At 38.3% G+C, this 22,918-nt stretch overlaps 1 protein-coding gene across 3 annotated transcripts; it reads left to right on the forward strand.

Moving 5' to 3' along the window:
- The first annotated feature begins 1,336 nt into the window (after positions 1-1,336).
- DENND6A (DENN domain containing 6A) lies at positions 1,337-22,399 on the forward strand. 3 transcript variants are annotated; one of them, XM_057417748.1, is made up of 20 exons: positions 1,339-1,578; positions 4,027-4,065; positions 4,160-4,202; positions 7,736-7,848; positions 8,816-8,896; positions 9,228-9,333; positions 10,424-10,503; positions 12,006-12,068; positions 12,714-12,769; positions 13,123-13,245; positions 13,413-13,508; positions 15,111-15,205; positions 15,939-16,004; positions 16,099-16,163; positions 16,762-16,851; positions 18,725-18,778; positions 18,866-18,975; positions 19,519-19,621; positions 21,102-21,176; positions 21,673-22,399. In XM_057417748.1, exons 1-20 carry the CDS (start codon positions 1,396-1,398, stop codon positions 21,802-21,804), a joined length of 1,773 nt encoding a protein of 590 aa, XP_057273731.1. In that variant the 5' UTR covers positions 1,339-1,395; the 3' UTR covers positions 21,805-22,399. The 3 variants fall into 3 exon arrangements, 2 of the variants coding, with proteins under 2 accessions (XP_057273731.1, XP_057273732.1); XR_008973270.1 differs by lacking the exon at positions 21,673-22,399 and having other exon boundaries at positions 1,337-1,578; positions 18,866-18,944; positions 21,102-21,147; XM_057417749.1 differs by lacking the exon at positions 15,939-16,004.
- The last annotated feature ends 519 nt before the right edge of the window (positions 22,400-22,918 follow it).

A 22,918-nucleotide genomic window follows, 5' to 3' on the forward strand; every position in this document is an offset into this window, starting at 1 on the left:
GAGTCATTGCTCTGAGTTAAACCTGAGGAAGCCAAGTCTTAGCCCTCTCTTACTCTGGATAGTAACTTGTTACAGAACTCTGGAGGTAACTGTTGGCAATGTTCATGACTCTTCCGTGGCATTATGGTAGAACACCTGAAGTGAGTAGAGGCAGCGGGAGCATCCTGATTCAGCCACTCCCATTGCACACTGCAGAGCTCTGCCCACCTCTTGGTTTATATCTGAAATTCCCTTTGCCACTAATGGTTTATGATAACCAAAGGCTGCTGTATCTTAAATTATTACAGTGATAATGTTGTGTGTTATAATTTCGTCTGAGCTGTATGTTTAGTCCTTTGTCTAAGTAATTACTGTCATGATCAAAGGGTTCTTTAATTTTGAGCAGTTTGGCTTTGATAAACAAATGTTATTAATAGGTCTTAGTGCATCTAAGGAATTGTAAATGTTCTATTATGTATATACAGGATACAAAACCAAGATACCACATCTTGGTTTGGATATTTGTAACCTGTGTTGGCAAAAAAAAAAGGGCATGCAGTAATTCAGGCAACCAGTCCATCTGCACCTACTGCGGTTGCAGCAGTTCTAGCAGCAGTCAGCCAGGATCATAGTGTGAGTAACCGAATAATGGGAGTTACAGGTCGGGAGCTGTGGGTATGGGTGTGATTTTTGTTTGTTTAATAAAGTAGCTATTTAGCTCTTCCAACTCCTTAAACTGTTTCCTACTGAAATATAAATGGGACATGGCCTGTGCTGAAAGTGTATTTGAAAGCTCTTTCATTATTCATTAAGGTGCTCCTCTCTTGGCGAAGGTGCCGAGATCGCTTTCAGGCCATGCCGTCGGGTTTGCTTTTATTACGCCGACTCCCCGCGCAGGATGCGGCTGTGCGTCCCTCAGCCTGCGGATGCTCCGCGCCAGTTCATTACCTCGTGACAGCCCCGTTCTCGTGCAGGCGCTGCTCACGAGCACGCCTGGCAGGGAAGGGGCAATTCTTGCCCGCGATCCTTTGCCCGCCGAGGCCCCTGCGCTACCGGCCAGGCGCGGCGGCGGTGGGTGGTGGGTGACGCTGTGCGGGGCGAGGCTGCTCCAGCGGCAGCGCGGGATGACGTCCCTCGGCAGCCGGTCCCGCGCTTGTTTACGACTCCCGAGAGCGTTGCAGTCGCCAGCTGTTCCCTTGCGGGCCGCGGCGGGGCGCTCTTCCGGCTGCCGCCCCCCCCCGTCTCCCGCAGCAATGGTTCGAGCTTTGCGCGCCCCCTCTCCCCCGGTGCCTGCGTGGACTTTTCCGCTGCCGGAGGCTCCGGTGCGCGGGGGAGCGCGGAGGGGGCGGTGCGCCGGGAGTCACGTGGCGGGCGCGGCGGGGCCGGGCCTGCAGCCGGCGCGGTGCCGGTAGCGCCATGTCGCTGCGGGAGCGCAGCCCGGGCCGTGTCGTCGACGACGGGGAGGATGCGGCACAGGCGCTGGCAGAGCCCGACGGTTCGGACCGGTGCCTGTCGCTGCTGCCCTGGGACCGCTTCTCGGCCTGGCTGCACTGCGTGTGTGTGGTGGGCTTCGACCTGGAGCTGGGCCAGGCCGTGGAGGTACGTGAAGCGGCGGGACCCCGCCGGAATCGGGCGCTTCCTCTGGGTGGGTGTTGCTGAGCGGCTGGGGAAGCTCGGCGGTGTGCTGAGGGAAACGCGGTTGTGCAAAACCCCGAGCGGCGGCCCCGGGGGGGTCCGGTCCGGCGGGGAGCCCGGAACGGCCGCACGAAGTCCCCGGCTGCGTGAGACGCAGCCGGGGGGCTGGAGGTACCGGCTGGGGTGGTAGGGTGTCACCTCTTTTGTGTACGGCTAGCAGTGATTTCTGTAGCATCTGGATGTTAAAGAGTTCAAGGTAGTGTAATAATAACATTGCGAACACAAGTAGTCTTCATAATTACAGTCTTCGGATCGCTGAGGACTTCAAATCAGTTCTCTAATGTTAGAAGCATTTTCCTTGCACCGTTAATGAACGTCAGACTGAGACACTGCACAGGCTGCAGGTGCTGAACTGCTGCTCTTTGCCATTTTGCGCAACAGGCGAACATCTGTGACATTGCTTACGGAAACACACTGGGGAACTGATTAGGCTGCAAAACAAACTGGAAAGGAGCATTTTCACTGGGACCAATTTCACATCCTGTTTCGCCCTATTCGCTGAATGACTGTGGCAAACAATCGGTGGGGAGGGGAAAATGTCCTTTTTTTCCTTTCTTTTTTGTTGTTGTTAAAGTGGTATGGCAGACTGGCCTAAAATTCAGCCAAGCTAGCTATTGCAATATTTAAACTACATAATTGATGTGTATTGTTGGCGGCAAGAAATGCAAATAAAACCCAAGCCTACTGTACTAATTATTCATGTTATATTCACTTGATATAAGGTGTTGTTAGGAAGCCTGCTGTACTAATTATTCACGTTATATTCACTTGATGCAATAAGGTGTTAGGAACACAGACATTTCTTTATAACCTGTGACTTAAATGGGTTACAGGCTCTGTGGGTGAGCAGACAGGACAGAGTAGCCTCTGTCCTGTCTGCAGACAACTCTTGTTAACAAGAATTAAATGGATACACAAAATGAAACTTCAAATGTCTGTATTATTAAGGGCTGATTTTTTTCAGTTACATTGCTGCAGGAAGAGTGGCTTTTAGTTTCACTTTAAATTCTGTGAAGATCCACCAGCTAGTGAGGAAAAGGAGTATGAATTCAAGTCTGGCCTGTACTTGAGTCATGTGACAAGGTGCAGGTCATCATTGTTCACCTGCTAGAAGAGCTACGTTTGAGTGTACTGCTTGGTGTACGGTAGCATGGGAGTATGTTAAGAGATTAAAAAGGATGATGATGGGTTTATTAAATGCAGTACACAGATGTTCCACTTGTATGTCTACTTTCAGCTTTAGTTATGATAATAGTATGTTGTATGTCTGGACATCACTGGATCAAAGAAAATAAATGAATTGGAGACTTAATGGCCAGGGGACGGAAAGCCTGCTCAGTGAGGCCAGCCAGTGAAGGTATTTGATGCTTTCTGTGGGGTAAGACAGCGTTATGTTATCAGGAGATACATGTGCCTATGTTTGTCAAACAAGATTAATTAGGTAACAATGTTAGCAGTGTGGTAATATGAGGACTCTAGAGGAAGTCAGTGTTCTTGCACTGGACTTCTGTTGAGAAGTTCCCATTTATGGAAGCACCGAAACCTTTTTTGAAATATAATATTTGAATTTATGTTGAATTTCCTTTGCTTACAAGTTAGCCACCCAGTTCAGTAGTTCTAGGCATTTGAGGAGGAACTTTTAAGATGAAACTTAAGTATTTCAGGTTTGTCCTCTTTCCTGGATGTTCTTTTTTCACTTAACTTGCATAATCACTGATTTTGTACATCCAGATTTTTTTCAAATGACAGTACTTCCGTATCTTACATTGTGTTGCATTGGTTTTGATTTCTGTGTTGTAGTAATACATTAAATAAGTTTACTTTTCTTTCTGTGAGTACAAAAGCTATGGCTTTTTGAGTGGATATCTTCAGCTTTCACAGTTTCCAGCTCTTATTTAGGGCATGTGTTCACCCTCCAAGAGTTAATGTTAATATAGAGAGTGTTTGGTGACTGAATTTTGATTACTCCCACCTAACTATCCATTGAAACAGATATCAGACAATAATGTATTGTTGGATTTCTGTGAAATTATCTGCTGCATTTTGCATATACAAGTTTAGTCTAAGGATGTCATCGTGCTCTCCTTTGAGACCTGTTGCTCCAAAAATCTCTGTACTCTGAATTCTTTAATGTATCACTATGGTCTCCAACTGGCATCCAAAGTACCTTGGAAAGACAGGTGATAAAGTTAGCTTGAGACAAGAACAGAGACATAGTATTAACAGCTTACCACTGAAAATAGCCTAGGGCTAGCCAGGTATTGGAGTATTGTATCATACAAATATTTAATAGAAGCTTAATGCTTGTACCCAGTTTACTTACAAATATAATACTACTTTTTTTTCCTGTAGGTAATATATCCTCCACATTCAAAACTCACAGATAAAGAGGTAAGTCGTGGTTCCTGTATAAATACATATAATTTGGGTTTAGTTTAATGATTTCAGGAAATATAACAACTCTTTTCTTTTCCCCACCCTTTAGAAAGCCAATATTTGCTATTTGTCTTTTCCAGATTCTAATTCAGGTAAGTGCTTCCTTCACTCTTTGGTCATCTGTTGTTGGACTAAGCTATGTTTAAAAAAGGTAGAATTTGACAGCATATACTCATGGTTTTAGAGTAAATACTTATATGAGTATCTTAATGCTACATTACAGAAAAGTTGCAAATAAGGTTAGATATAAAACTGTACCTGTATTGCAGTAAAGTCTGAGAATTCATTTTTTCTTCTATGTAAGTGAAATATCAGAAATGTGAATGTGTAAGACCATCCAGATGACACACATGCAGACGTTTCAGAATGCTTTGCAAGTAAAGAATGAACACCTTGAATTTGTTTTAAACAAAGTAATGATATCGTCATTGCAGAGAGGAGTGTAGGCACAGAATCGGAAGGGTTTAATAAAGCAAATGGAAGGGTTATGGAACCCCCTGCTCATAAGAGAGTAATATGTTTTCTAAATTCATAACACTGAAACTGACTTTTATATTCAAAGACATTTAGAAAGAGCAGTTGTGAAGGGAGAACCTAGGCTGTATCTTCTCCATTCTTCATCCTTCTGTTGCTGTGTGTGGTCCTGCTTGTTAAATTCTTCTTTAATCTGAAGGACTACTGTTCTGCTGCCAAAGAGAAATTGGAGGCTTGTGGCTGATGACTTGGACCACCTGCAGAAAGATACAGCAGAAGTACAGACACTTCCTTTTGCATTTATTACTTTACAAAAGTCAAAACCTGTAGTAACAGACTTGTCCCTATAGCTGCTCTTACTCTGTGCTTTGGGTTGTTCTGCAGCATAACTCTGATACAGGGTGATGCAGATGTGTGCTTTCAGTGTGCCTGTGAGTGCTTCCTTACAGAATATCTTGGCTGCTTTTTTTCCTTTGTCTCAATGTCATTAGAATCAAGATATTTTCTCTGTTCTTTATATCTTGTATGCAAACAGGAAGAGCTTCTTTCTATTACTAAAAGAGAAGATGTCTCTATTACTCTTGTTAATGGTGTTAAATCTGTCCAGCCTTCTGAAGGTGTATTGAAGGTACAAAATAATGCATTGGGAACAAAGGTTGATCTTCAAAATTTTGGCAGGGTTGTTTGTGGTGTGGGATTGTTTTGTTTTTGTTGTTTGTTTTGGGGGTTTGTTTTATTTGCTTTTTGGGTATTTTGGGTTTTGGTTTTTTTTTTTGATTCTCTCAATAAGAGTGGTAGTGAAGTGGCGGAATAGATGTACATAAAGAGTGTTTACTTTCAGCAGGGAAAAAAAATACCACCTTGTTGCTTTTTATAATGTTCCTACGAAGAACCTGCAGGTTCTTGATCACTCGTGGCAGGCTGAAGTTTGAAATTATGTAAAGGGATTACCTCTGTGTTCTAGAAATCATCTAGGAGTGTGTGCTCTTACACTTTATTTCTTCATTTTAGGCTGTAACATTAAAAGGCAAGCTTTGTGTAACACAACAGTGAAGGAAGTTACAGCTTGCAGCTAGGTTTGAGGTCCATCTCTCCTGGCTGTTCATGGCTCAAAAGATTAATTCAACCTTTCTAATGTTTTCTTTTACAACAACAAATCGGTGTCATTCTGGGATTTGCAGTGACTGTGAATCTAGGGGGGAAATGGATTTCTAAAACTAAGTTTTCTATTACGATTATCATTAAAATAATGATTTTTGCCTTTTCTGTATAGTTAGTTGAAAGACTGACATTTACCAGTCTTCTCAGATTCTACATACAGGAAAAGCTTGTTAAATAAGAAACCATCATGCGCTGAATGATACTTCAATATATTAATGATTAAGAGTAATTTACTTTCAGGTTTTCTGTGTATAGCTTTTTATCATAATTTTTTTTCTTTTTGCTTTGGATGGAGGGAGCCAGCTATGAATACTTGCAGCAGATATTCAGTGCTGTGTTACTGGCAAGTGCTGTGTTTTTTCTTGTTACAATTGGATCCATATTGATAAGCTCTTGCTTTAGTTCCCTGTTTGAATTGGAAGGTTATCTCACCATACACGTTTTTCTGCTTTCTCTTTTGTTTTGTTTCATTGTGGGTTTCCTCCTGCTGCACTTCAAGGGCTTCTAAGACTTAGACTGGAATGTGCTGAACGTGCAAGTATTCATCACACTGACAGCCAACGAATGTGACTGTGGGTTTGGGCTGTCTGGGGGTGCTGCAGCAGTATGTATGTAACTGAAAGGGGAGATGAAATTGAGCTTTGAAATCTGTAGAATATTACTTGGAGAACGGAGCTCTGCTTTACTGTTAGCACTGGCTGATGTAAGACGCAATAGCTGTGAAGGGTTGAGATGCTCAGTAGTGACTTCATTTTCTTCCTGGAGATCTTTGCAAATTATGTCCAAAAGCTGCAAGAGCAAAGTGCTTATGGAGCATTTAGATGCAGTATGGAGAAGGAAGTGTCCTTTGCCAGCTGGAAACTTGCTGCTGTAGTCACCTTGCATAATAGTAGCTGCAAATATAATAATAGATTGGGTTTTATAGTTATGAGCATGTTCATTGTTACAGCGAAGGCAGTCTGCTTGTCATAGATTGGCAATGCTCAGGAGAGTGTCTTTGTTTGTGTTCTGTTAGTAACACTGTGTTTCAAAGGGACTTTTTATTACAGGTTTGCTAGAATGAGTAATTTATCTGTGTGTTCTTCAGATTCTAGCAGTCCACCTTATCACTGCTCCCATGAACAGTACGTTCTGTTGACTTTATATAGCTTCTACTTGAGCTAAAGTCTCTTTGAAGTTTCTCCTAACAGCAGACAACATTTGTAATGGTGAGAGAGAGCAGCCATGAGAGTATGAGTAATATAAGTTCTGATACTGCAGGTCTCATATTCCACCTGGAGAAAATTTCTTGGATATCTGATACAAACTTAGCCCACATTAATTTCAGACTGCAAATAGTCAATATACTTAGTTACATTTTTTTCTTTTAGAAGTCGATTTTTATATAAATGAAGGAAAACTCCAGTCTTCGGGAATATTACTGAGAAGTGGTACTCAGTTTCACTCAGTTCTCTGCAGTTAAGTTTTGCAGCTTTCAAAAATACTGAGTCTTACACCTGCACATCATAATCAGCATAATACACTCTTATAGTGTGACTATATAGGAACTGTTTGGTGTCAAAAAAAAGGCTGAGTGCAGTCATTAAACAGAGAAATGTCCTGATTAAGGTGATCAGGGCTACACAGGGAGATCAGTAAAATGTGTAATAACAGGGCAGGGGATTGGAACTGAATGAGCTTTAAGGTTGCTTCCAACCCAAACCAGTCTGCAGTTCTATGACAGCCACTGGCAGAGGTGTTTAAGGACATGACAGTCTTAAACTCACTGTGAGGCAGGCTGACTTTTTTTTTCTTGTTGAAGGCAGGATATTTATTGTTGCCGAAGATGCCAGATTGTTCACGTTGAAGTATATAAACAGAGAAATGGTCACAGCAGTACAAGATAAATGAAGCAAAACTGCTGTACCTCTTTGGCTGTATGCAAGTCCTGATGTTAAAGAAGGCTCGAACTCAGAATACTGTCTACTTCTTTATCTCTTCCCCTATGTAGGTTGTCTTGGGGACACACAGTTTTGTTTTAGATTTCGACGGTCTCCTGGAAGGAAAGTCTCATTCTGCTGTTTTCTGGACCAGCTGGATAGAGATCTACCAGTTTACTTAAAGGTTGGATATAAGAAAAGAAGAAGCTAATTTCTTCTGGATAATGTTAATTTATGGGTATTCACACTTAAATTTAATGCTTGTAAAACAGAATCTCTGAACTGGAACTCAATGTCCTGAAAGACAAAGCTTAGCAAATGCTTTTTGTACCAGGTCATTGTCATAACAATTAACTAACAATTAGTTAACTGTTCTCTAAGTTTAATTACTATGGGTTTTGGATTGCAAGGAATTAAATTGAAGACCAGACCAATTTTGTTACTGACTAGAAACCTGAAATCGGAAGAGCTTTATAACTTTAGGAAGAAAAAAAAACACAGCCAAGGAAATTGAGATGTCTTTCTCTTTTTCCACCCTTCATTTTTTGAAGATGGAGCAGTTACTTGGAAGAGGTAATGGCCTAAAAGTTATTCTCCTCATGTCCATATGGAATATTGAGGCCTTTAACTATGCTAGTGGGAGTCTGATTCTGTTTGTGGCAAATATTTGAATTCCTCTTTGTAGGAAGGATGAAGCTGATGTTTTATATTTGAAATGTGAGAGCATTCTTCTTTAATATTGCAAGAGTCTTTATAAAAAACTGGTACTTTAAAAGACTAGTTTTTGCTTATTCAAGTCAGGGCTTTAAGGTTTTTAACTGCTAAAATCGCTTTAGTGCTACTTTGCAAAATTATGACTTGATTTATTCCTCAGGAAATTATTTCTATTTTTTGCTTTCGTTTTCTGTCAGGAGACTGTAGATACAAAAATAGTAAGGCCAGAGAGCTCAGCTGTTTGCACACGCTGGTGTTTTCTCTTTGAAGTAATTATTAAAAAGGTAATGCCATTAAACAGAGTAATCCTTCTAGTTTATTGTATGTAACCAACTTTGGAGCGTGCAGGGAAATAAGCTTTTAAAAAGCATATAGAATGCTATATAACAAAGGGCTGCATCAGGTTGTTGTATTGAATTTTTTCCCTTCTTTTGCAGAAAGATCCAGCTTATTACTATGGCTATGTATATTTCAGACAAGTTCGAGACAAATCATTAAAAAGAGGCTATTTCCAGAAGGTAATTTAAATTCTTTTAGGAAATGTTAATTCAGAAATTAGTTATTTTTCCGTGACCTCAGAGGAGCAGGAAGAATATCTTGCTCTCTTAACTAAATTCGTTGTTGGTTTATGGTAAATTGGCCTAATGTTGTATCAGGTATGCTACATTCCAGCTGCACTGTCAGAACAAAGTTAGTTTGTTTGTAGTTGCTTGTAGTCACGTGCATGATTGGCTTGCATGTGTGAGAAGAATCACACTTGATGTTCTCTGAGGATAAGCAGTAGAACTGCACCAGAACTGAGTGGAAACTTAACTTACGGTTATATTTGTGTTTTGTTACTCATTGCAGTCGCTGGTCCTGATCAGCAAGCTGCCTTACGTCCATCTCTTCCGCACCATGCTTAAGCAAATAGCTCCAGAGTATTTTGAAAAAAGTGAAGCTTTCCTGGAAGCAGGTACTGGTCCTATTGTGTTGTTCTGGAAGAGCTCTTAGAATATCACATACTTCGTTTGGAGAGATAACAAACAACATTGTCACATTCTAGTTTGTGTTTCTGTCTTCTTGCAGGGTAGAAGGTTGAAACTTCAGCAACCTGGCTTGACTTCTAGGTCATTGAACAGAGCTAATCTAATTTTGAATCTTCCATGGGAGAATTGAAGCTCCCTCCTAAAATTCACCTAGGGTTTTGTGGTTTGTTTCAGGACCACTGCTCAGCACAAGTAGCTGATTGCAGTCTTCAAAACTGAGTCCTTTTGGGCATTCTGACAGCCTTTAAGCAACTGTACAAATGTCGTCTTGCATGGGGTTTTTTGGTAACAGCGCTGGTAACAGGTTCCTCAGCCTTACTGTAGAACTTGAAGAGCCAGAGAGGGCCTGATGGGAAAGTGATTTACTCTTTGCCTAGAAGTGTCTAGTCCTTTTACTGTGTCTGCCCTACACAACATTCATGTCTTTGTGCTTTCACCAAGTAGCAGTTCGTGGAAACCTTTCTTGATGAAGGGATTGTATTTTTTTAATGACCTGTAGGTAAACAGGGTTTTGACAGATTGTTATGAACGAAAGTCTGCAGAAACTACTAAAATTAGTAATGGTATTCATAATTATTTACAGCAAAATGCTAAAAAACTTTCTAGCCAAGCTAGAAAGGCAGCTTTTTTCGTTAACTACTTGAGTTTATCTGTTTTACACTGGCTAATGTATGTAAATATATTTTCTTTTCCCAGTTTCTTTATGTGTATTTTCATGATTTCTCATAAAACATTTCTTCAACTCATTGCAATTCTAGTTGTTACAAAAAACTGGATGACAAGAGGATACTCTTTCTTTGAAGTGAAAAGCTTTATAATTCTAATTGAATAATACATTAAGAATGTCAAAAAGGCTGTAAAACTTCTTTAGAGTTCAGAACTTACCAAGTGATGAGTAGAAGTGTTGTGGGCTATTGGCACTAATTGAAGATTTCCATGTACACAGAGGTGACTACAAGTACTATGAGTTGTAGCATATATAAGATTGTTTTAAATTATACTTTATTTTCTTTTAAGTTTGTAGTGATGTTGACCATTGGCCACCACCAATTCCAGGGAAAATACTGCATTTGCCTGTTATGGGTATTATAATGAAGGTAAATACTCCCGCACTTACTTTTGTTCAAGGGTGTTTTCCCCTCCATTTACTGTGTAGGTACTCACTGTATTCTGCCTTGTTTTCAGTGTCTCCTACTTCAGAATAGGAGTAGGTGTGTATTCAACTCAGAGGGAAGGTCTGGGAGATTTTGATGAGGCTTCTCAGTGGGTGAAGGAGAGGAGGATCTCTTGTGGTGCATAAGTTAACATGTAATTTTTGTAGATATTAACAATCAGTGCTTCAATACAGCTACTAGTGCAGTGTCTGTATTATCCTTTGGGGTTTCTAGGAGACTTTAATGCTAATTATATTTGCCAAATCAAACATTAAGTTACACTTCAAAATAATGAGAATTAAGTTCCAGTCAAACAAATTAAATATATTGATGAAAAATCATTCTTGTTCCCAAATTTTGACAGTAAAAATTATTTTTTTGGCCCTCACACCAGAAATTAATTTCTTGGTCTGTTGATAATTTTCAATGAAAATAAAATGCATCTGAAGAGAGCTGTTAAAGGTGTATCTAGTGCGTGGTGAGGAACTGTAGAGATTAAATGGTGCTTAGGAACTTGGCCTCTGGGAGCCATAGCATCATTGTATGAAACACAATTAAATGGATTTGATGGATCCAGAGATTACAGTCAGAAGTACATTCTTAGTAGATACTCTCAAGTTTATGGCTAGATGTGTGTACGTCACCAGGGAGAGGAAGGAGAAGTTTCTAAAGCTGTTCTGAAAGCACAGATTTCATAAAGCGGTGCTCTGGATGCTAGGTGATAATGGGGAATGTCAGATATGTCTTGTTAGGGTGTTGCCTGTATTTATCTCAGCTGTAATTTTTATCCATGAGAGTTGAAATTGTATTCCTAAGGTGAGTAAAGCCATAATTACTGTTTTCAGTGATACTGCCCCTGGTTTTTCACAGTCTGGGCAGTCACTTCTAATTGTTGAGTATAAATTGCATCCATCTGTGCACACCAGTTTCCAGTATGATTAAATCTGTAGCAATCACAACTTCTAGATGGAGACTGTGAGGTCAGAAAAATGTATTCATGTTGTTCAGTCTATTTGAATTCTGCCTTATACCCACCAGGATATCTGATTTTTTTAAGAGAGGAATTTTTCTAGAAGTAATTCTGTACCACCCTAAAACCCCACAACCTTATTTCAGATCATTCTCTCCAACATTTAAACATACTTTTATTGAAATTAGTTGTGACTAATGTTCTCAATAGTCTTTTTTTTTAACTGAGGTACAGTTTTAATGTTCTAATACTCAACTGACAATGTAGTACTAGAAAGTGTTGCATATTGATTTCTGTAGTGGTGATTTGAAGTCTTCAGCTATGTATTCACTATTATGTGGTTGTTTATAGAGACAGTCAACCATTGTACTGTAGTATAGCCTCTTTAAATGTTACATTTTGTCTGTAAGTCAGCATTTTAAGTCTCCGTTGAATGTGATGCAAGGAAAAAAAAATCTTTCTTTTTCTTTCCTAGTTGCGAATTCCAACATACCGTGACAAGCCTGGAACAACGCCAGTAGTACAGAATATGCACCAGGTAGAGATGAGATACTTGTATATAACACCAAGACAGACCCGAATACCTGCCTTCATTCTTTTACTTTGAACTTGTTCATAAAAGGTTGATAGCAAATTCTCTTATACTTTGATACTAATGAAATCCACAGTCTTTGAAACCTTGAGTGGAGGAGTCTATGGATTCTTTGTAGAAAAGGAATTCTACCCCAGGTACTTTAGAAGAGGGATGTCCAGCTCCCGGAAGAGATAGTTGGCTGACAAAATTACTAAACTTGAACGTCCCTTTAATGGGTGAAACTATACTGATGAACTGGTTTGGGGGCTTTCTGAGGATGAAAATTGGATTAAAAATCTTTAGTCATAGAAGGTGGATATAAACCAAATCTCTTCTGTGCTTTCCTGTGCTGTGTGACTGTTGTTTAAAAAAGGTTCAGTATTTTCTCTTTTCTGAACTGATAGTTGCATGCCCATGGATGGTGTGTGTGTTGGGGGTAATCTTTCTTTTAGCACACAAAAAGAGTTACTTGTGGAAATAATGTGGTATATACTGCAGTAGTAAATAATTAGTACTAAATAATCTCTGTAAGCATTTAAGGGAAACTATTTCATTTAATACCTAGGAATTCTGATGACTAAAAAAACCAAGCATTGCGATGTCTTTTAGGCAGATGCTCAGATCTCCATGGCTTTACCAACTGTTCATGAAGTAGATCTTTTCAGGTAAGAATTTGGACTGGCTTATTTCCAGTTGTGAATTCCCACAAGCCAAAAATGTGTGATGGTTCCATAACACGTATCTTGTAGCTTGTAAACCAACATCAGTATTGTTTAATATTCTTTCTCTGTAAAGCTGGCTAAAAACCATCAGGCAATATGATCCTATTGATTAATATGTGGGCTGAAACAGCAGTAAATAAGCAAGTTCATTAAATGTTCCATTTTACAAGAGTATTTCGTATTTTTCAAATGAGTGTTAAATACTACTGCAAACTTCCTTTTTATCCAGCTCTAAATCAAGTATGTGTATCTTCTGGTTATGTTAAGTGTATTAAAATACCTCAATCTGTTTGTAGGTGTTTCTGTCCAGTGTTCTTTCACATCCAGATGCTTTGGGAACTAGTACTACTAGGAGAACCACTTGTTGTGATGGCACCATCACCATCAGAGTCTTCAGAAACCGTGTTGGCACTTGTTAGGTAAATGTAGTGGAGCTTCCTAACTAATGACTGAGCCATTGTACATTGCAGCTGAGTGCAACAATTGATCTGAATATAACAAAACATTACAGATTTTAGATTTGCTTGTGTCTACCACGAGATTTTGCACTATACACATAAAAGTTTATCGTCTTTCTACCTTGCAGTTGTATTTCACCGTTAAAGTACTGCAGTGATTTCAGGCCATATTTCACCATACATGACAGTGAATTCAAAGAGTATACAACTCGCACACAAGCCCCGTAAGTAAATTAAGCTTTGTTGTGAAAGCTACTTGTAACTTTGTTTCAAGATACTGCTTAACTAGTCTGAATTTCTGTCATTAGAGAATTACACTTATACTCCTTATAAATAAGATTTATCTTCATATAGTGTAATAAATAGCTGGTTCTTAAGTTTTTCACTCAAGTTAGCATAAAGAAGTTCTGTAACAATGTCAAACTACATTTGAGTTTCACAGGATATTTGTGTACAGAGTAAGTATTGCCTTTCCATAAGGGTCTGTCTGTGCTATGCCAGGTCCTTTGTAACTCCTTGGGAAATTGTTCCATAATTGTTTTTAGTTTTAAGCAATTACTAAACAAAGTGACTTCTACAATTAAACATCCATACAGGTGTTCTGTAAAGTTAATCCAATCAGTGTCATAGTTTTGACTATAATTGGAAAAGCAAATATCTCTTCACTAAATTTATTAGGAAAATGTTGTAAATAATTCAGAAATTCAGATTACTTTTTAAGAGCAACGTCTACAAAAACATTTCTGTTGAAACTGCTTTAAGGACACACTTCCACCCCACCCCCTTCTTGTGTTTTTAAATGTAGCCTTTATTTTGAGACCACAAACCTCCAGTATTTCTTATTCTGTGTTATTTAAATGCAACTTGAGTTGGGAATGGAGTGCATGTGTTAGATTCAGTGATCACTTTATACGTTTTTTCTAATGTCTGAACAGGCAGTGGTGGTTGTTGTGGTTTTTGTTTGTTTCATGGTTTGGGGTGGTTTTTGTGCTTTTCTTCTCAACAGAAATATTGCCAGACATACAGCAGTGGACAAAACATACAAACACAGGCACTGTGTTTCTGATTGTATTCCGTGGGAATGGTTATGCAGTATGTAATTTAGTTTCTAAAAATAATTGCAGAAAGAATTTGGTTAAACTTTAGTAGCCCATGTTTAAAGCTTGCATCTGTTTCTCTAGCAAAACAGCAAGGTTGTTCAGTATGTACATTAGGATTTGAAACAAAGCTGGAATTGCTCTGGCTTTCTTACAGAAAACAACAGAAAAATGGATAGATAGCAAACAGGCTTTTAAAGCAGTAGCTCTGAGAAGGGGGAGAATCCAGATGATGCAGAATCTGTGTATGTTATTACCTTTAGTGAGAGATGAGCAATTTCAGGGAGCTCTACTGAGAAGTCTCATGTACGCAGCAGTCATGTTGACGTGCACATTAAAGTACTGAGCGTTTGTGGTAATCTAACCTTAAAAGTAGCAATTTGTCTTTCAAATACAGGTCAGATTCCTGCTTGTTTAAAAAAGAAGTCAGATAATAAATCAGGTGATACCTTGTTGTCATCATTGCAAAGGGGCAGAATTTAGCCAAGAGTCTAAGCAAATGTCATCGCTTTTATTCTCCACTACTGTTTGGGCTTCATGATACATCAATCTTGCTATTTCTTGAAGTCAAAAACTGACAAACGTACTATGCTGTTACATGCGACTTAAAATGTAACTCCCATACAAAAGGAAAATAATTTCAAGTTAAGAATGAAAGTTGACCTTTTGTTATTCATTAAGACAGAAGCTCCTGCTGTCATATTTTAAATATTGTCATTATTTTTCTAGACCATCTGTCATTCTAGGGGTGACAAATCCTTTTTTTGCTAAAACACTTCAGCACTGGCCTCATATTATCCGAATTGGAGATCTTAAACTTCCAGGTACAGTATCTTCTACAATTCTGTGTGACAAGATATAATTGTGTGCTTTTTTATTTACAGACTTATGTAGTTCAATTAATTTAGTTTAATACTAATGGAATCCTTATGGATGTAAATCTGTCAAGTGAAATTAGGCTCTTCGGTACTGTATGTCTTGTATTGCCAAATCTAGTATAGTAAGTGCAAAAGGTGGTAATACTCAATGTTTTACTTTTCACACAATCCTGGTTTTGAATTTCTACCAATAAGGTATTAAAATGAGAAATATAATTTATTACTGCCACTGATTAATTTCAGGGTGAGTAGAATGTAATAAATCAGTCACAGGAAGCGCACAGAAAGACCCTTGTGAACGCTAAGTTTGAGTGCTACTATAAGAGGTTTTTTGTTGACAGCATTTTGATGATATAATTCTCATCTGGCAGTATACCATTACTAAATTGTTCAAGCTGGATGATTTCTTTACATGATTGAGTAGAATTCTAATGTGATCTTTGGATAACATGTCAGTTGCTTGCCTGTAATAACATACTGCAGTACTCTTAATTGCCGTATGAAATTGCTAAATGTAGCTGTTTGTCTGACGGTGGGAATGCATAAATACCCAGTTAGGATGATACACCATCAAATTATTTTTTCTAAAAGAAGTTACATTCCATTTCTGAATACACTAGAAATATTCTAGAAATAGAGGTGGAGGTTTCAAGTAAGGTGGCTTTAAATGTTTTGGCAGGTGAAGTTCCAAAGCAGGTGAAAGTGAAAAAACTGAAGAACCTAAAAACTTTGGACTCCAAACCTGGTAACAAGTTGCTTCGGAGTTAAACTAGCAATGTTTAAGCTGTAAAAAGCATACCTAGTTTTTCCTTTGGCTATGTGCCTCTTTTTTTCTTTAGGTGTTTATACCTCTTACAAGCCATACTTGAACAAAGATGAAGAAATAGTTAAGCAGCTACAAAAGGTAATACTGCAAGTCTCTTCTGAATGGAAACTGTTCTGTGTACTCTCATACAGTGTCTTCATTTAAGGCTGAGCTCTGTGTAAGTGAAATGAAACTGGGTTCTGATTCCTTTGCCCCAATTCATAACTGGATAGATGCGCAATCTTGTTGTGTAAAGCAGAGCTGCTGCGTTGTTAGCAGTGTCCATAACAACATGAACAGTAGAGCTCAAGAAGTTATCTTAGTAAGTTGGAGAGTTAAAGTGACTTATCAGTTCATCTCTTGTGGGTTTTCCACCTTCTGCCATCTCCCTCTAGTCTCTTTGGTGTAGAAATCTCACACATGAGGTGTGTGGGAATCAGAGCTTCCAAGCTTTATTTGCAGAAATCTTAATTTCCTTGAATTTCTTAACATGAAAGTAAAAAATGAGCAATTGAAGGGATGAATATCCGTGTGAAAAGACTCGTTGCATTGTTTTTCTTTCTTGGCTCAGGGAAGGGGCTGCTCATGACAAATGAATACAGAAACACTGAAATATTCTTTAAAAAAAACCCCACAACTACTTCCATATTTTGGGATAACAGACTTATTGTAATATTCATTTCCCTTTCTTTTTAAGGGAGTACAACAGAAACGCCCTACAGAAGCACAGAGTGTGATTCTTCGGCGCTATTTTTTGGAATTGACGGAAAGTTTCATTATTCCATTAGTGAGTTCTTAAGCTAATGGGTTTATTACAAATGTAATATGGAGTTTTGGCACTACCCTGACTGAGTAAGTGCAGGAACTGTCCAGTAACCAGCAGTGTACCCCTGGGGTCTCTTGGCTTTTCTAAAATACTACAGACTTACAATTCTTTAATTACCATACTTAAGATAAAACTTATTGAGGCCAGAGCTTAATGCCAAAAATGAAACTAATGAAACATTTATATACCTAGACAAGAGGTTCAGATCTCAAAATGGAATGCTTATGCTTTTAGACAGCATTTTCAGATGTTTGCTTGTGATATATTGTGTAGCATTTATGCAAAGCAAAACTCTGTGTGTGTATTTTAACATAGAACAAGAGGGAAATTTCTTTAATCCTCCCTCAACACTTGGAACCTCTGTCTACTCTTGAATTTTATATTTTTCTAAGTGCGAGAGTGTTGCCCTTGACCTTGAGAAATGTCAGTAGTGGAAAGGTAGAATTGGAAAGTACTTTGTAATGAGAAGAGCTCTGTAAGCTTATACTCTTACAGCAAATTACTATTTGCTGTGGTAGCTGAGGGGATACTAGAAGGTAATCTTTCTATTAACAAAGTGAAAAATCCACCAATTCAACTGGTAAATTAGACTGCCTCATTTTTTTTCCTTTAAATATTTATTCTGTCTTCTAGTCATGGTGCTTTTCCATGCAATCATTAAAGTTTAGTGAATTTTTCCCTTTTCTAGTTATATTTGTGCACTCACTGATTTATGCTTGAAGATATCTAGCACATCTCAGTTCCTTTCATCTGCTTGTCCAGATGGAGCACTTCATTACTTGTCCTCTAGGCAATCAGTTTACTTCTCTTACTTCTTCACAGACTTACTTATCTTTGCAACTCCATTTTTGTCTGTGTTCTGCTGACTTCCAAAGAAAAATGTCTCCAAAAGTAAACAGCTTGGGTTTTGTTTGGTTTTCTTACTTTCTTTGTTGATTTTGGAGGGGTTTTGCCATTGGATTTACCTGCAGTAGACAAATCTGAGCAGTCAGACCTCCTCAGGCAGTTGTTTGATGGCTACAAGGCAACTGTTTCTTCAGATTACCGCAGTATTTGCGGGATTAGAAGTGGAAAAAAAGATTATTATGAAACTCAGCTTTATCTTTGTCTCGCTTCCTGTCCGGTAATGTTAATGGCAAACATGATGTAGTAGGGGCTACAGAATTTGCTTTCTCTTACCTCATCTGAGTTTTCCTCATTATTACTGCTATTTCAGAAAAAAACGGGCAAATTAAATTTAGCATGGATGGCTATTTCGAACACTTCAGTACCTTTGGGGAAAACCAGCATGTACAGAACTTTTCACTAGATCATAAAACCAGAGATTAATGTAGGTTAACTAGGGCATCTGATCCAAACCCACTGCTCAGAACAAGGCCAATTTGCATATATAAATACCAAACCTTGCCTTACAAGTGTAGGTATAAAGTTTCCTATGAAGGACTTGGAAAAACACTTCCAGACACTTGATATAAAGTGGGATTGCTGTTTGGAATAACCCATGATATGAGGGTACCTGTCAGCAAAAGAGAGAGAGATGATTTACAGGTGGCTGGAGTTCAGGATATATACATTCCATGTACACATTTGCTTCCTGTCCTTTCCCTCATGTCCTTCTTGAGTCTTGCCAACATAAGGCTCTGTAGTTGGGAAATACAAATGGTATTAGATAAGCTCCTTCTTATGCTCTTGTGTGGTAAATGTGCATGGCCCCACCCTGTACCAGTACTTAGAAGAGAAAATACTGTGGTCACAAGTGATAAGTAAACATACACGTGGATTGTGTATCTTTAGTGCTGGTTATGCAAACAGTCTATCTTTTTCCTTTCCCTAGGAACGTTACGTGGCAAGTCTAATGCCTTTGCAAAAATGCATATCACCATGGAAGGTAAGGAAATACGATTCAAAGGAGCTGGAAATTGGTGATTAGAGAAAACAGTTATGCCTGCTAATGATTATTTTTTTCCTTCCACAGAGTCCACCACAGCTGAGGCAGTTTAGCCAAGATGACTTCATGAAGACACTGGAAAAAGCAGGACCACAGCTCACATCAGGTTTAAAAGGGGACTGGATAGGACTTTACAGGTCATTTCTTTCATCAGCATAAAAATTAAATTATATAAATGAAGACAAATCAGTAATATGAATACTCTTTTCCTGAACAAACTTATGTTATCAGTATTGATGTGAATAAGACTTACTTCTACAATATATGCTTTAATGGGAATTGGTAGTGCTTAGTATACTTTACTCCTTTAAATTTCTCTGTAACCTGTTAATGGTTTTCATAAGGTGCTGCTGACACTGCAGGTCTCTGTACACCAGTATTATTTGTGGTTTTATTTCTGGTTCTAGCTTGATTCGTCCTTCCAATCAAACACAGAAATAAAAGTGAGGATATTTCAAACTGAGCCTTGCTTTTCTCCTGAAAAGATTCCTCATCTTCATTGTCTTGATTAAAAGAAGCACCTGCTATACTCCAGATTATGTTTTTCTGAAAGAAAACAGAGGGTCCTAATATCTTCTTCAACCTCAAACACAATTACTTTACATTTGACGGCAGAGAAAACAGTATTACTGAAATTGTAATTAAAATATAAAATGTAGTTTGATTCTGTGTTTTACCAGGCATTTTTTGAAATCGCCAAACTTCGACGGTTGGTTTAGGAGCCGGCAGAAAGAAATGACACAGAAGTTGGAGGCCCTTCATTTAGAAGCCCTCTGTAATGAGGTTAGAAAAATGTGGGCTTGTATTTATCATATTATAATAAAAATATATTCTCCTTCAGGTCAGTTTTACTCCTGCTGTTTTTAATGGTTGAATATAATATCAATTTTGAGTATGAGCTAGCAAAACGTGATTTTGTTAACCAGTTACAATCTAGAACGATAGCAAAAGAGAACAGTATGAAATACTGTTCACTTTTTATAACTGTTGTTGTTTGTAAAATGTATCTTCAGTTATTTTTGTTGCATATTTTAAATATCAATACACACAGAAAGGTTTTTCCTCAGATCTGATACTGTTACTTCATTCAGCTTTCTTCCTTCCTTGGCATTTCATTTGACAACACGTTTTTAGTTGTGATATGTTTTGTAGCTTTGAAGGTGGGTGCCATAGAAAACTGACAACTAATTAGATAGGGATAGTAAATAAGCCTACAACTGATCCATAGTAGTTAGAAGCTGAGGAGTGAAATCTGTTTATTGACCTAAAACAAAATACCGCATAAATGATCTTATGTTGTAAGATCCGTTCTTTATTTAAGAAGCTGAAGTGTAATACATAATGTAGTGTAAATATTATGTATAATTTAAGTTGGAACAACTGTTAAAGGAAGGTGAATGTGAGAGGAGGAGAGATTGTGCAGCTAAAGGGAGAATGGGAAGAACAAAAAGAAGTCAACAGCACAGCTTTAAAACAAACAAAAATTGTGCTGGTTATTTTCAAAAAACCATTGATTTTTATCCCTTGGTTGTGAATTCCCAAGCATTACATTGTAGCAACTGAAATAGATTATTTGGGCTGCTCTGTTTGAACAGTTTGCAGGGCAATAGCTAGGTCAATTATATCACCTAGAATCTATCTCACTCTATGTGATGTAAACCTATTGCAAAGAAAAGGAAATGCCACAAACTTACTACTGATTCTGCTCCTTATTAGTCTTTTCTTTAGATCCAAGTGTTCACATCTTTTTGTACACGAGCAAATGTCTTTAATAGGTAACTAGTAAAGGGGAGGGGGAACAGAACTTCCAGAAGAAAATTCACTTAATGGGTATATTTTACTAGTTGTCAACTCTGTGTTCACCTTTAATGCCTTAGAAACAAGAAGTGATGTCTGGCAACTTTTTAGTAATTGGTGATGCTGGCAGGTCTGATTTGGCAACATTCACTCCACTTTGCATTGTAGGTGCTAGTTTTGAAGCTAAGCCTGTTTAGCATGGGGTTTTTTATTCTTACTTGTTTCTTTGATCTGTGATTGTGTGCTGGTCCCTGTTATGCTGAGCCCTGGGCAAACATGCAAATAAAGCAGATATCATAGTTCTTGGTAGAGGCAGTATGTGAGTAAAATGAGTTTAGTAAATGGCATGAGAGCAAGGAAGAAGAGAAGACAGACCCATTCTGAACAGTAGGTGTAAATTAATATGGCTTTTGAAAATGTTACGTGTTGCCATAAATATTACAGTGCTTAATTTTTATTCTTTTAGAACTTGGTTTTCTGGAGTCAGAAACATACTGAAGTAGAAACGGTGGATCTTGTCTTAAAGTTAAAGAATAAATTGGTAAGTAACTGAATTAAACATGGGCTCAAATTTGCATGACTTAACTAGATAAAAGTATAATAGTGTTTATAGGTACGTAAAGGAAAATATTTTAAGGTACAGGTATTTTAAAGAATCAGTCATTCAGGCTTTTAAAACAAGAATAGTTCATTCCAGCTGTGCCTGAAAAGTTAGCTGGCCTCCCAGCAGTGTCCAGCTATGTTAGAAGCATCGCACTGATCTCATTGTTTTAAAACTAGTTGGAGCTTTGTGATTGATCTGAGCAGGAGCAAGACTGAATCCTCAGGAAAGAAGACCGAATTGTCTTGTGATTCCTGGAAGTCCAAATCATTATTAGCTCATGCTGCTGTGTGGTAGTTGAGGAAACCTGCTGTTGTCAAAATTCTTGCTTGGTCTGAAAGGAATTAATTTTGCAGGTCTGTTAATATGTCGCTTTGGTGCGTCTTAAGGTAAAATTGCATTTTTAGTAGAGATCATGTTTTATGTACTTTTGCAGTTGCAGGCTGACAGAGAACATCTTCCTGTGAAAACTGACACATTGAAAAAGCTGCAGACACACATCAATGACATTATACTAGCACTTCCAGATGACTTACAGGACATCTTGCTCAAAACTGGCACAACATGATTTCTACTGGACTTTTTTGTGCAGAAAACAGAAGGCAAGTGTAGTTCCACAGAAGACAGTGGCTTATCAAGTTGGGAACACAGCTCTAAACAGTATATTAACACTACGAGTGGACTGTACTAATCATATAGCCCACTATACTATTTTCACTGTTTTTTCCACTTAACTACCAATGCAACAAAAAAAAATCCTGTGTCTAATAATGTCTGAAATAAGTGCTCTTAAAAAAAAATCTGTGGGCATAATGAAACTATACCACAGCCTAGGACCACAGTGCAGTGCTGGCATTGCAGAATGTTTTCCAATTGGTGCTGCTATACCCAATCCTGTTAACTCAGGGGTAAGCAATATTGATCCTGTAACTGTCCTGTTGATGTAGTATCTGATTAGTTTTTTTTTTTCCTTTCGTCTTTTAGTTTTCATCTAGTGATAGTCCAACTGACATATTATGTGTCTTGGTCAAAATACATTATAATTGAGGTATTTTACTGGTAAATAATGGCTCTCCAAACTGTTTCAGGGACAGCTGAAATAATCACATCCATTCTTAACTTTCTTCCTTCCTCCTTCTTAACTGCCTTTCCAAAGACATATTAATTTAACTGACCTTTCCTGAAGAGAATTCTCTTCCGTTCACAGTCATAGAGTGCTCTTACTCACATGCCTTAAATATAAAGTAATTGTATACTAATTGGTGGTTTTAAACTGCTGACATCCAGGATTTAAAGTGGATCGCTACTGTAAATGTAAGCATGCAGTATTCATCACAGGAAATAAATACAGTGGTGTTCTAGTATGGATTTTAAAATCAGTGATTTCAGTAGAGTTAGGTGATACAAAATCTGTTTCAGTTGGAGATCATAGCTGTCAGCTCCAGTTATTTCTTTATTTTTTTATTTACATAAGGCATTTGAGGAGGTAATGGGGCTGGAGGGAGATGATGGCTTCAACTGAAAAAAAGCCTATGGAAAAGTCAGACTGCGGCATGAAAAGTTCGTAGCATGGAATTGTCAGTGTACACATATAGCAAACATGCATAAAGAGTAATTTTCTCTTGAGTATTAAGCAACAAGAATGTGATGTTCATCTTCTTGAACAAATTGCAGTAGTACAT

The sequence above is a fragment of the Pezoporus wallicus genome, unplaced genomic scaffold (genome assembly GCF_028554395.1).
Source record: "Pezoporus wallicus isolate ANWC-B61680 ecotype Strahan unplaced genomic scaffold, APGP_CSIRO_Pwel_v1 contig_8542, whole genome shotgun sequence".
Lineage (NCBI taxonomy): Eukaryota > Metazoa > Chordata > Aves > Psittaciformes > Psittacidae > Pezoporus > Pezoporus wallicus.

Bases quoted from the DNA above. Each gene is read 5' to 3' on its own strand.
- DENND6A (XM_057417748.1), top strand. From the start codon at position 1,396: ATGTCGCTGCGGGAGCGCAGCCCGGGCCGTGTCGTCGACGACGGGGAG. The intron at 8,897-9,227 runs GTAATTTAAATT...TACTCATTGCAG, and splicing joins AAAGAGGCTATTTCCAGAAG to TCGCTGGTCCTGATCAGCAA. The intron at 16,005-16,098 runs GTAACAAGTTGC...TTTTTTCTTTAG, and splicing joins AACTTTGGACTCCAAACCTG to GTGTTTATACCTCTTACAAG.